The 12763-nt window shown below is 43.0% G+C and overlaps 1 protein-coding gene across 1 annotated transcript; it reads left to right on the plus strand.

The window, feature by feature from the left end:
• The first annotated feature begins 3577 nt into the window (after nt 1–3577).
• Nucleotides 3578–8532, plus strand: LOC106592665 (transient receptor potential cation channel subfamily V member 6). Its single transcript, XM_045700046.1, has 15 exons — nt 3578–3708; nt 3962–4182; nt 4292–4432; nt 4518–4616; nt 4708–4883; nt 5108–5260; nt 5346–5425; nt 5525–5660; nt 5771–5857; nt 5965–6041; nt 6157–6322; nt 6441–6507; nt 6694–6962; nt 7996–8102; nt 8240–8532. The coding sequence occupies exons 1-15, from the start codon at nt 3578–3580 to the stop codon at nt 8511–8513; spliced, it is 2184 nt and encodes a 727-aa protein (XP_045556002.1). The 3' UTR covers nt 8514–8532.
• The last annotated feature ends 4231 nt before the right edge of the window (nt 8533–12763 follow it).

The following is a 12763-nucleotide window of genomic DNA, read 5'->3' on the forward strand; positions in this document are numbered from 1 at the left end:
TATATATAGATCCCCACCAGTGAATCCTCCTTCTCTTTCTCAAATCAGCTTGGTGTTACATGTTGTCGTTGTACCTGACTGTCAATTAGGAGTAAAGGACTAATTGTTTTCTTCCGTAAAGGTAAGTGGGTCGTTCCACCAATTCAGTGCCTGTTGAAAAGTGTAACTTGGTCAAATTGTTTGGGGGGATTTCACCTAATATTAACATTCTGTCATAAAAAACACGTTTTCCCATATCAAGAGCTTAAATTAAAAAAGACATTTACATTTACATTTACGTCATTTAGCAGACACTCTTATCCAGAGCGACTTACAAATTGGTGCATTCACCTTATGATATCCAGTGGAACAACCACTTTACAATAGTACATCTATATCTTTTTTGGGGGGGAGGGTAGGGGGGAGGGTTAGAAGGATTACTTAATCCTATCCCAGGTATTCCTTAAAGAGGTGGGGTTTCAGGTGTCTCCGGAAGGTGGTGATTGACTCCGCTGTCCTGGCGTCGTGAGGGAGCTTGTTCCACCATTGGGGTGCCAGAGCAGCGAACAGTTTTGACTGGGCTGAGCGGGAACTGTGCTTCCGCAGAGGTAGGGAGGCGAGCAGGCCAGAGGTGGATGAACGCATTGCCCTTGTTTGGGTGAAGGGACTGATCAGAGCCTGAAAGTACGGAGGTGCCGTTCCCCTCACAGCTCCGTAAGGCAAGCACCATGGTCTTGTAGCAGATGCGAGCTTCAACTGGAATCCAGTGGAGTGTGCGGAGGAGCGGGGTGACGTGAGAGAACTTGGGAAGGTTGAACACCAGACGGGCTGCGGCGTTCTGGATGAGTTGTTGAGGTTAAATGGCACAGGCAGGGAGCCCCGCCAACAGTGAGTTGCAGTAATCCAGACGGGAGATGACAAGTGCCTGGATTAGGACCTGCGCCGCTTCCTGTGTGAGGCAGGGTCGTACTCTGCGAATGTTGTAGAGCATGAACCTACAGGATCGGGTCACCGCCTTGATGTTAGCGGAGAACGACAGGGTGTTGTCCAGGGTCACGCCAAGGCTCTTAGCACTCTGGGAGGAGGACACAATGGAGTTGTCAACCGTGATGGCGAGATCATGGAACGGGCAGTCCTTCCCCGGGAGGAAGAGCAGCTCCGTCTTGCCGAGGTTCAGCTTGAGGTGATGATCCGTCATCCATACTGATATGTCTGCCAGACATGCAGAGATGCGATTCGCCACCTGGTTATCAGAAGGGGGAAAGGAGAAGATTAATTGTGTGTCGTCTGCGTATCAATGATAGGAGAGACCATGTGAGGATATGACAGAGCAAAGTGACTTGGTGTATAGCGAGAATAGGAGAGGGCCTAGAACTGAGCCCTGGGGGACACCAGTGGTGAGAGCACGTGGTGCGGAGACGGATTCTCGCCACGCCACCTGGTTGGAGCGACCTGTCAGGTAGGACGCAATCCAAGAGTGAGCCGCGCCGGAAATGCCCAACTCGGAGAGGGTGGAGAGGAGGATCTGATGGTTCACAGTATCAAAGGCAGCAGATAGGTCTAGAAGGATGAGAGCAGAGGAGAGAGAGTTAGCTTTAGCAGTGCGGAGAGCCTCCGTGACACAGAGAAGAGCAGTCTCAGTTGAATGACCAGTCTTGAAACCTGACTGATTTGGATCAAGAAGGTCATTCTGAGAGAGATAGCAAGAGAGCTGGCCAAGAACGGCACGCTCAAGAGTTTTGGAGAGAAAAGAAAGAAGGGATACTGGTCTGTAGTTGTTGACATCGGAGGGATCGAGTGTAGGTATTTTGAGAAGGGGTGCAACTCTCGCTCTCTTGAAGACGGAAGGGACGTAGCCAGCGATCAAGGATGAGTTGATGAGTGAGGTGAGGTAAGGGAGAAGGTCTCTGGAAATGGTCTGGAGAAGATAGGGGGGGATAGGGTCAAGCGGGCAGGTTGTTGCGCGGCCAGCCGTCACAAGTCGCAAGATTTCATCTGGAGAGAGAGGGGAGAAAGAGGTCAAAGCATAGGGTAGGGCAATGTGAGCACTCTGCCTTGTGAGTAGGGGGGGACGGTGAGAGGGTGAGGTCAAAAGAGGAGAGGAGTGGAAAGAAGGGGGCAGAGAGAAATGAGTCAAAGGTAGACGTAGGGAGGTTAAAGTCACCCAGAATTGAGCCATCCTCAGGAAAGGAACTTATCAAGGCGTCAAGCTCATTGATGAACTCTCCATGGGAACCTGGAGGGTGATAAATTATAAGGATGTTAAGCTTGAATGGGCTCGTGACTGTGACAGCATGGAATTCAAAGGAGGAGATAGACAGATGGGTCAAGGGAGAAAGAGAGAATGTCCACTTGGGAGAGATGAGGATTCCAGTGCCACCACCCCGCCGACCAGATGCTCTCGGGGTATGCGAGAACACGTGGTCAGACGAGGAGAGAGCAGTAGGAGTAGCAGTGTTTTCTGTGGTAATCCATGTTTCCGTCAGCGCCAAGAAGACGAGGGACTGGAGGGTAGCATAGGCTGAGATGAACTCTGCCTTGTTGGCCGCAGACCGGCAGTTCCAGAGGCTGCCGGAGACCTGGAACGCCACGTGGGTCGTGCGCGCTGGGACCACCAGGTTAGAGTGGCAGCAGCCATGCAGTGTGAAGCGTTTGTGTGGCCTGTGCAGAGAGGAGAGAACAGGGATAGACAGACACATAGTTGACAGGCTACAGGAGAGGCTACGCTAATGCAAAGGAGATTGGAATGAAAATTAACTAAACAACTGGGGAAGCGAGAGAGCAGGGCCTCCCTCACTAACCATTCACTGAAACACTCAAATATAACTTTTCCAACTTCCACTTACAAATTATAATCGATGTAAACTACAGTGGTTCAATGTTTCCAGGAATAGGCTCAAACTTAGTTTATTCAGCTAGATAACTTGGTACAGTATTCTTCCATGAAACCCACCCAGTGCACCGTGTCCTATGACGCCGTAGCTAACTAGCATGCTAGCATCCAATAACACACGGTTAGCACCAATACTTGGTTACAACAAACTACCAATGGATCATTCGTGTCTGTGTCTAGTCCCTTACATAACGCAGAAGTAATTAAACGTTGGCTAGCTAACACAAAGTCAGTCCTGCTAGCTACACAAGTGGACTACACAACTCGAAAGTTCAGAAAGTTAAGCTTACGTTGCAAAAATCTTATTGACTAAAGATGATACAGTACTGCTAGCTGGTAGAGTTGGCTAGCCTATAGTAAGTGCCTATTAAGTGGCAAATAAAGTAACAGTTTTGCAAAACCATAACATAGAGTACGTTTGCAAATTCGTAATATATTGTGCGTTTTAGAAATTAGTAACTTAAAATACAAATTGTAATTACTAACATAGCATACAAAATGGGTGATAGAAATTAAAATACATACCATACGAAATATAACACGTCACACTAAATGGAGTGTCTCGGATTTACATACAGAATAAAACTAAATGCTCTGAGACAAGGTTGCTGGATAGCTCACTGTTTCTGACACTTAATTTGTCTCACACACATGCAAATTTCTTTCTAATCTCAGCCGTTTCAAATAGACTCACCCTATGAGAGGATGGCCCCGCCCCTGGCAAGATCTGCTCCAGGTGAGCTCAACCATTGGTGGAGCCAGCTCAGGTTCCGCCTCCAGAACAGGAAGGGGTGGAATGAGATGCTTGATGAAACTTTTTTGCTGCAGAACAAAAGGTGATACTCCAATTGGTTAAAAAAAAAAAAAAAAAACAGCTACTGACAAGTATTGGTTGATATTATGCTGCGTTCATAACAAGTGAGAAACTCTGAAAATACTATTTGTAATCTGGGAGCATCAGTTGTGTGTGTTCACATGCTTTTAACTAATTGAGAATGCAGATTGGCTGATGACAAACAAGCTGCATCAACCATAAACTAAAAGTACAGCTATCATTTCTAACTTGAAAACATACTCTCTCTCCCATAGGACAAATGACATCCCTCTCTTCTTTGCGGCCAAAGAGAACAGTGCAGGTTGCATTAAGAAACTTCTGGACTGTGCATCCACTAACATCTTTGAGAGAGGTGCTCTGGGGGAGACCGCGCTGCATGTGGCAGTTCTGAATGATAACATGGATGCTGCTTTAGTTCTGATGGACGGAGCACCTGAACTCATCAATGAGCCCATGACCTCTGACCTCTTCCTTGGTACATATACTCTCACACACAATGAACAAACACATACTATAATATCATAAAACTCACACAGATATTAAATCACACAATAATATATTCTCTCTCTGTCACGCTCAATCAGGCATGACACCTCTCCACATTGCCGTGGTGAATCAGAACGTTAACCTGGTCCGCAGTCTGATTGGTCGTGGGGCAGATGTGGCCACGCCCAGAGTCACAGGCCTGTACTTCAGGAAGAGAAGAGGAGGGCTGCTCTACTATGGTAAGATGACTGTTTGTGGTCTGTAAGGAGTAGAAAAATGCATTTTGGGAAATGTGGTTATTTGATTCCGTTTGCTTTACTTTAGGTGAGCACATCCTGGCATTTGCGGCCTGTGTGGGGAATCAGGACATCATCTCCATGGTGATCAACGCAGGAGCCAGCACCAGGGCCCAGGACTCCACTGGTATGAAATGTTCCTCTTTCTTCTCCTCGTCCTCCCCCTCTTCTCTCTTCTCCCTTTTCAGCAGTTTAATATCTCCCTCTCTTCCCCCTAGGTAACACAGTGCTCCACATCCTGGTCCTGCAGCCCAATAAGACTTTAGCATGCCTGGCGTTGGATCTGCTGTTGGCACACGACGTTGAGCTGGACCAGGCTGTGCCACTGGACATGGTGACCAACTATCGTGGCTTAACGCCCTTCAAACTGGCTGCCAAGGAGGGCAACCTGGTGGTGAGGATGGATAGAGGGATAGAGAAAGAAACAGGAGACAATGTATGAGAGGAGAAGAGGGATAGTGTTTCCCCTATTATCTTTAACTTAACCTGTAGTCATAACCTTCTCCTCCATACTCTAATATTCTTTATACAGCATATGTTGTTATTAGAATGTAATTAACCTACAAATGAATTGTGCTGCATTTCTAGGTTTCTAAGGTTTTTCTATCTCTCTCCCAGGCATTCCAGCACCTGGTCAACCGGAGGCGAGTCGTCCAGTGGAACCTGGGACCCTTGACCTCTAACCTCTATGACCTCTCAGAGATCGACTCCTTGGTCGCCGACGACGACCTCTCTGTGCTGGAGCTCATCGTGGGCAGCCAGAGGAGAGAGGTACAGTACATTACAGAACACAAACATGATACGGTGTAATATGCACTACAGGGAAACTGATGATGAGGATGATCTCTTCCCTCAGGCAAGAAGGATACTGGAAGTGACTCCTGTTAGGCAATTGGTCAGTCTCAAGTGGAACCTCTATGGAAAACACTACTTTAGGTAACAACACATACAGTGGATCATGTTCTGATGTTGTGTTTGAGATGCTGTCATTTGTTTATGTCTAATGTTGTAATGTAATTATTGTATTGTGTACAGGTTGTTGCTGCTGCTGTACCTCCTGTACATTGGGACCTTCACACTGTGTTGTGTGTATCGCCCCCTAAAGGACGCTCCAGAGAATTACACTGTATCTGACATGGACAAAACCATCCGCGTGCAGAAAACTCTGAAGGTGGGGGAGACATGAAGGCATCTTCATATGACAGCCTGTGTGCAAACCTCAATCAGAGGTGTTCATATGAACCCTTTTTGATCCACGTGCCCTGTTCTCTGTCCCTGTAGGAGAGTTATGTGACCTATGGGGACAACTTGCGTCTGGCAGGAGAGATGATCAGTGTCCTGGGTGCCCTGGTTATTCTGCTACTGGAGGTAAAACATACATCACCCAATAGTTTTACATGTCACTTATATTTACACTGTAGATTAGATCACATTACTGGCTGTCAATATAATCTGTGCTATTCCCAATCCCTAAGATCCCAGATATGCTGAGAGTGGGGGCCAAGCAGTACTTTGGACAGACGGCCCTGGGGGGACCCTTCCATGTCATTCTGTAAGTAAACCTTGGTGCCTATGTAGCCTTTATTACCTGCCGAGTGATGTTGTTGTGTTATGTCATGTCTATGTAGCATTTTTAACCTGTGTAATAATCTCTGTTTCCTCCCCAGTATTGCCTATGCGTTCCTGGTGGTGCTGCTGTGTGTGTTCAGGGTCAGTGGGGTACAGGGGGAGGCAGTTGTCATGGCTGTGTGTCTGGTGCTGGGCTGGAGTAACGTCATGTTTTTCGCCCGAGGCTTTCAGATGCTGGGGCCTTACGTCATCATGATACAGAAGGTATGTAAGGGAAGCAGACACACACAAGCATTAGCATGACGTTACTGTAGAACATATGGTTTTGCTGTTTTGATTCCCATATTAAACTGTTGTGGTGTTTTGTCTCATTTCTTCCTAGATTATATTTGGAGACCTGACCAAGTTCATGTGGCTGAGCTTCATCGTGCTCATAGGGTTTTCCACCTGTAAGTACATTCTGTTTAAGAGAAACTGTATTAGCAAATCTTAACGTTTCAAATAAGCATATTGCCGACAATTGTATAAAACAAAAAAAAAATCTTATTTTTATACCCTGGTTGTTGTTATCTCTCCCTCCCTCCCTCCCTCCCTCCCTCCCTCCCTCCCTCCCTCCCTCCCTCCCTCCCTCCCAGCCCTGTGGATGGTGTACATGACTCAGGACCCAGACTCTCTACCTGCGTACCGCTCCTTCCCCATCACTCTGTTTTCACAGTTTGAGCTGAGTGTGGGTCTGATAGACCTGCCAGTGGACCACACCATCACAACGCCCCCTATTGTCCATGTGCTGCACTGCACCTTCTCTGTGGTCTCCTACATACTGCTGCTCAACCTGCTCATAGCCATGATGAGTGATACACACTGGAGAGTAGCCCAGGAGAGGGACGAGCTCTGGAGGACACAGGTGTGCATCAGTGTGACACACACAAGCACACATTTTCTATTACAGTCCACAATACTAACCTAATTGAAGGAAGCCTGTACAGAATACAAATATTCCAAAACATGCATCCTGTTTGCAACAAGGCACTAAAGTAATACTGCAAAAAATGTAGCAAAGCAATTCACTTTTTGTCCAAAATACAAAGCGTTATGTTTGGGGCAAATCCAATACAACACATTACTGACTACCACTCTCCATATTTTCAATCATGGTGCTGGCTGCATCATGTTATGGGTATGCTTGCAAGCATTAAGGACTGGGGAGTTTTTCAGAATAAAAATAAACGGAATGGAGCTAAGCACAGGTAAAATCCTAGCAGAAAACTTGGTTCAGTCTGCTTTCCACCAAATACTGGGAGATTAATTCACCTTTCAGCAGGACAATAACATAATTCACACGGCCAAATCTACACTAGCGTTGCTTACCAAGAAGATAGTGAATTTTCCTGAGTGGCCGAGTTACAGTTTTGACTTAAATCGACTTGAAAATGTATGGCAATACCTGAAAATGTTTATCTGTCAATGATCAACATCCAATTTGACAGAACTTGAAGAATTTTGAAAAGAATAATGGGCAAATGTTTCACAATCCAGGAGTAGGAAGCTCTTAGAGACTTACCCAGAAAGACTCACAGCTGTAATCTCTGCCAAAGGTGCTTGTAGAAAGTATTGACTCAGGGGTGTGAATACTTATGTAAACTAGATATTTCTGTATTTAATTTTCAATAAATATGCATTTCTAAAAACATGTTTTCACTTTGTCATTATGGGGTATTGTGTGTAGTGGGGTAAGAAATTAAATATATTTAATCAATTTTGAATTTAGGCTGTAACACAACACAATGTGGATTAAGTTAAGGGGTGTGACTACTTTCTGAAGGCACTGTGCATACTCCATAAACATAGCTTAAAACCATGATGAAAATGTATACAGCATCCCAATCAGTGCCATTCTAATGATCCTTATGTCCTTTGTCCCTGCTCACTGTGTGTAGGTGGTGGCCACTACCCTGATGTTGGAGAGGAGGTTGCCCCGCTGCCTGTGGCCCCGGCTGGGAGTGTGTGGCCTGCTCTATGGCCTGGGGGAGCGGTGGTACCTCCGGTAAGACAACAACACTTCATCTAACTGGCCTATTACTGTACTCTCTGTCTTAGGTGTGGTGGTGTTAACAGTGTTTCCCCATCCCCGTCATATACAGGCTTTGTATTATAATGACTCTCTTAATGTCTCCATTGCAGGGTTGAGGATCGCAACAACCCACTGGTGCAAAAGATGCGTCGCTACGTGCAAGCCTTCTCTAAGGATGAGGACCAGAGCAAGGAGCGGGAGGAGACGGAGAACACTGACATGTCAAAAGGACCTGGAAGCCCTCTGATCAGACCCAAACACAGGGGTGGGATAGATGGAAACAGGAAGTCCCTGGCATGCTGGCAGATGATTCGCCACAGTGCTCTGGGTTTAGATGTGGAACAGGAAGAGCCTGAGGATGACCAGGAAGTAAGATACGTCTGAGGGTTAAGACAGCAAAGCAGATCATTATATTGTTATTATATAGTACATGTGTGATGCAATTATGTATGTATGCAGTATTATTTGTCGAAAACAAATGATTGTATTGTAGTAGCTAGTGTATATGGGTAAGACTGGGTTGAAATGTAGACTAGATTCATTTTCAATCTTTTTGGACCATGTATGCCACGTTATCATTCCAAGTAAAGCATGTGAATATTTTTTTATTAAAGATTTTACAAGACAGTATATTAAACCTTTTTTTTACTGGAACCTTTTTTTTCAGGATTGTAAATCAGAACAGAAAACCTAATGATTGGTTAACGCACATAATAATGTAGATCATTATTACATTCAAAGTCATTCAAAAAACATATAGAAAACATCTCACCAAAACAAGAAAATAAGTGCAAGATATTATTAATCTTTTACATTAGTGTAAATTCTAACTGAAATTGGCAGGCTGACTTGATTGTTCTTCACAAGGCATAACTAACTGTAATGTGATTATATTTACCATCATTGGTTATACCTGGATGTCTAATGAATGAATTATAACATAGACTTAGGTCATACAGTGTATAATAATGGTTTAAAAGGCTATTGATAGAGATGTGTAATCGTGGTTTAAAAAGGCTATTGATAGAGATGTGTAATCGTTGTTTAAAAAGGCTATTGATAGAGATGTGTAATCGTGGTTTAAAAGGCTATTGATAGAGATGTGTAATTGTGGTTTAAAAAGGCTATTGCTAGAGATGCGTAATCATGGTTTAATAAGGCTATTGATAGAGATATGTAATTGTGGTTTAAAAGGCTATTGATAGAGATGTAATCATGGTTTAAAAAGGATATTGATAGAGATATGTAATCATGGTTTAAAAGGCTATTGATAGAGATGTGTAATAATGGTATTAATTGTAAGCTACTGTGTTAGTTGGTTAAAAGAGTTGCCAATTAATGACCTACTCAACAGTTTCGATATGCAGATGAAAACTGCACACAACATTAATAGCAGGCTAGACCAAGGAAATGTGTCTGTAATTAAAATTCGGAACTGGGAAAATTGGACTTTCACTGTCTTTCTCTCTCATACTCACACTCAGGGTGTTTCTCAATATGCATTCTACCGTGCTTCACACCAACATGCTCCGAGTGCATTTCCAACCACATTCTCTTCAATACGTTTTTGTGAGGACGAGAGTGTAGAGAATGCATAAAACAATACATTTGAGAGGCACCCATCTCCCCCTACTGTATTACCTCACGCTTCACCTCCCCATTCACTTAAACTTCTTCCAGCCAGGACAATGGCAACAATAGAGACTAAACAAGATATACACAAAGCAAATATTTTACTTAATAATTATCCGCTAGATATGTGAATTGTAACAATTTAAACAGGCAAAAATGAACTAGAACTAATGTTATGCAGGTTAGATGTAAATTTTTTGTGGGAAGCTAGCGTTCTTTGTGGCTAGCTAGCTAGCCAGTTAGCCTTATTGACTTGGACTTGGACTTGCAGTACCCATTCACTGAACCGTCTTCCAGCCAGGACAACAACGGCAATAGAGACAAAACAAGATATGCACAAAACAACCGTTATACTTCATAACTATCTGCTAGTTATATGTGAATCATAATAATGTAGCTAACCAAATAGTTTAACAGGAAAAAATGACCTAAAACTAATATTATGCAAGATAGATTCTTCAATTCTTCATGGATAGCTAGCTAACAATTCTTTGTGGCTATCTGGCTAGCTAACGGTACTAGTAGCTAGCCAGTTAGCCCTATTGACTTAATATGGGCGTGCTATCTACAGTACTTAGGCAGTTAAACATGCTAAAATTAACACAGCATGTATTTATTAACGTATCAAGATCAAATTTTGTAGTCAGGCAACATGTGAGATGTGAATTGGCAATATTTCATTCTGAAGTCAGAGTGTAATTTCTTTCGCTTCAGCCCAAATAGTGGCCGCCATTGATTTCAAGAAATGTTTTTATGTGGTTGAGTCATACTTCTTTGCTTACTTTCCGTTGAAGCTTGCATCGATGCATGCTTCAAAATATGTACAAACGGAATACACATTAGAGAAGTGCCCTCCCTCCGTGCTCTGTTTCGCATACTTTGATTTGGACTCATACTCAGACCTTCCCGTGCTCTAATTTGCGTGCTCGGAGCACAGTAGTATGCATATTGAGAAACACCCTCAGTCTCTCTCTATTCCTCTTTTTCCTCTATTCTTCCTGTCTTGCATATTAAAAGTATAAATAATGTTTTTTACTTTAATAGGACATTTTAGACCATTTTAGACCCCAGAGAGGTTAACATGAAGCAGTGGTCTGGCTGATTTCCTGGTTCATTCTTGGCCAGTACATTACTTTATTGGGATTAGTTCAATAATCTTATAATAATCTTTGGGGTTTAGGCCGGGTGTCTGTAAAGCACTTTGTGACAACTGCTTATTTAAAAAGGGCTTTATAAAATACAATTCAAATCAAATCAAATGTCATTACTCACATGCGCAGAATACAACAGGCCTTAGTAGACCTTAGTGAAATGCTTACTTACGAGCCCCTAACCAACAGTGCAGTTAAAATAAATAAATAAGAAAGAATAAGAAATAAAAGTAACAAGTAATTAAAGAGCAGCGGTAAAATAACAATAGCGAGACTATGTACAGGGGGGTATGTACAAAATAAGTTAAAAAAATAAACAAACAAAAAACACAATTGGATAGAAAGACGTAAAATGTCAACCTTCTTCTCCTGCGCCATCTTGTTTGAATTTGATTCATAATATGATAGCAGTGCTGTAGCCACCTGTACCTGGTCTGTCTCTGAAAAGCTTCAGCATAAATGTCCTCTGATGGACTCTTCAGTTTGGAGTAGTAGACTGTAGATTCAGCTTCCTTGACTGACAGACATGTAAACAGGTGGATGGTTTGGACCAAATGTATCTTCTCAAAACACAACAAAAAATAGCATATAGCCTAAGACAACGTTTTTTGGATTGAACCTACAGTAATACAGTAAGATACATGAAAATATATGTATTTTGAAGTAAGTGGTGCAAATTTCTTTCTTTTCCTGGTCGCTTACCTGAGGCATTCTCTGACTCTCGTCCACTTTCACCACTCTTTCCTCCTCTCAGGTGATTTCTTGCATCTACATGGTTCTCTCTCTCTCTGGGTCTAGAACTTTCTATTTCCCTGGAAAGCCTATAAGCCCATCTGTTATGTTTGTTCCTTATATAATGACAAACCGGGGCGTAGGTTTAACTACTTTTAATGAACATATACTTCAGCTAGAAAACTCCATGTTTAGCCATGCAAGGCATTCTTCAACCACCTGCCCCCCCGCATAGCCTGCTGGGTAACGTAGTCTAAATGTTATTAACACATAACAACACACCATCCAGTATCATAAACTCCTGAATGTTATTTGTGTAGCAATTTCCTTACTCACAAATCCGAAGTGTTTACGATACTATATCAAATCAAATTGAATTTGTCACATGCGCCGAATACAACAGGTGTGGACCTTACAGTGAAATGCTTACTTACAAGCCCTTAACCAACGATGCAGTTTTAAGAAAAATTTGTGTTAAGAAAGACTTTACGAAAATAAACTGATGTAATAAATTAATAAAGAAATAAAGAAATGGAAAAATAACAGTAGCGAGGCTATATACAATGGGGTACCGGTACAGAGTCAATGTGCAGGGGCACAGGTTAGTCAAGGTAATTGAGTTAATATGTACATGTAAATAGAGGTAAAGTGACTATGCAAAGATAATAAACAGAGACAGTAGTAGCAGTGTAAAAATGGGGGCCGGGGGGGGACAAATCAAATAGTCTGGGTAGCCATTTGATTAGCTGTTCAGGAGTCGTATAGCTTGGGCGTAGAAGCTGTTAAGAAGCCTTTTGGACCTAGACTTGGCTCTCCGGTACCGCATGGTAAAAGAGAGAACAGTCTATGTCTAGGGTGGCTGGAGTATTTGGCATTTTTTAGGGCCTTCCTCTGACACCGCCTGGTATAGAGGTCCTGGATGGCAGTAGTTTAAGGCATGTAGTTGGTTTGGATAAATACACTTAGGGTATCAAAGAAGCCAATACATTTTAAAATGTAAAATCTCCCTTAGTCTCTGTAGCTAGTGCCACTCAAATACTAAATAATGCACCTAAACAATGTATAAAGTGATGCCTTCTGTCATTTACAAGTTGCACTTCCTAATTGATTTATCTTTTC

Source organism: Salmo salar, chromosome ssa02, assembly GCF_905237065.1.
Source record: "Salmo salar chromosome ssa02, Ssal_v3.1, whole genome shotgun sequence".
Taxonomy (NCBI): domain Eukaryota; kingdom Metazoa; phylum Chordata; class Actinopteri; order Salmoniformes; family Salmonidae; genus Salmo; species Salmo salar.

Excerpts from the sequence above, each read along its gene's own strand:
- LOC106592665 (XM_045700046.1), top strand. The coding sequence starts at position 3,578 with ATGGCCCCGCCCCTGGCAAGATCTGCTCCAGGTGAGCTCAACCATTGG. Across the intron at positions 6,042-6,156 it reads GGACCCTTCCATGTCATTCT|TATTGCCTATGCGTTCCTGG; the intron begins GTAAGTAAACCT and ends TTTCCTCCCCAG. Across the intron at positions 6,323-6,440 it reads ACGTCATCATGATACAGAAG|ATTATATTTGGAGACCTGAC; the intron begins GTATGTAAGGGA and ends ATTTCTTCCTAG.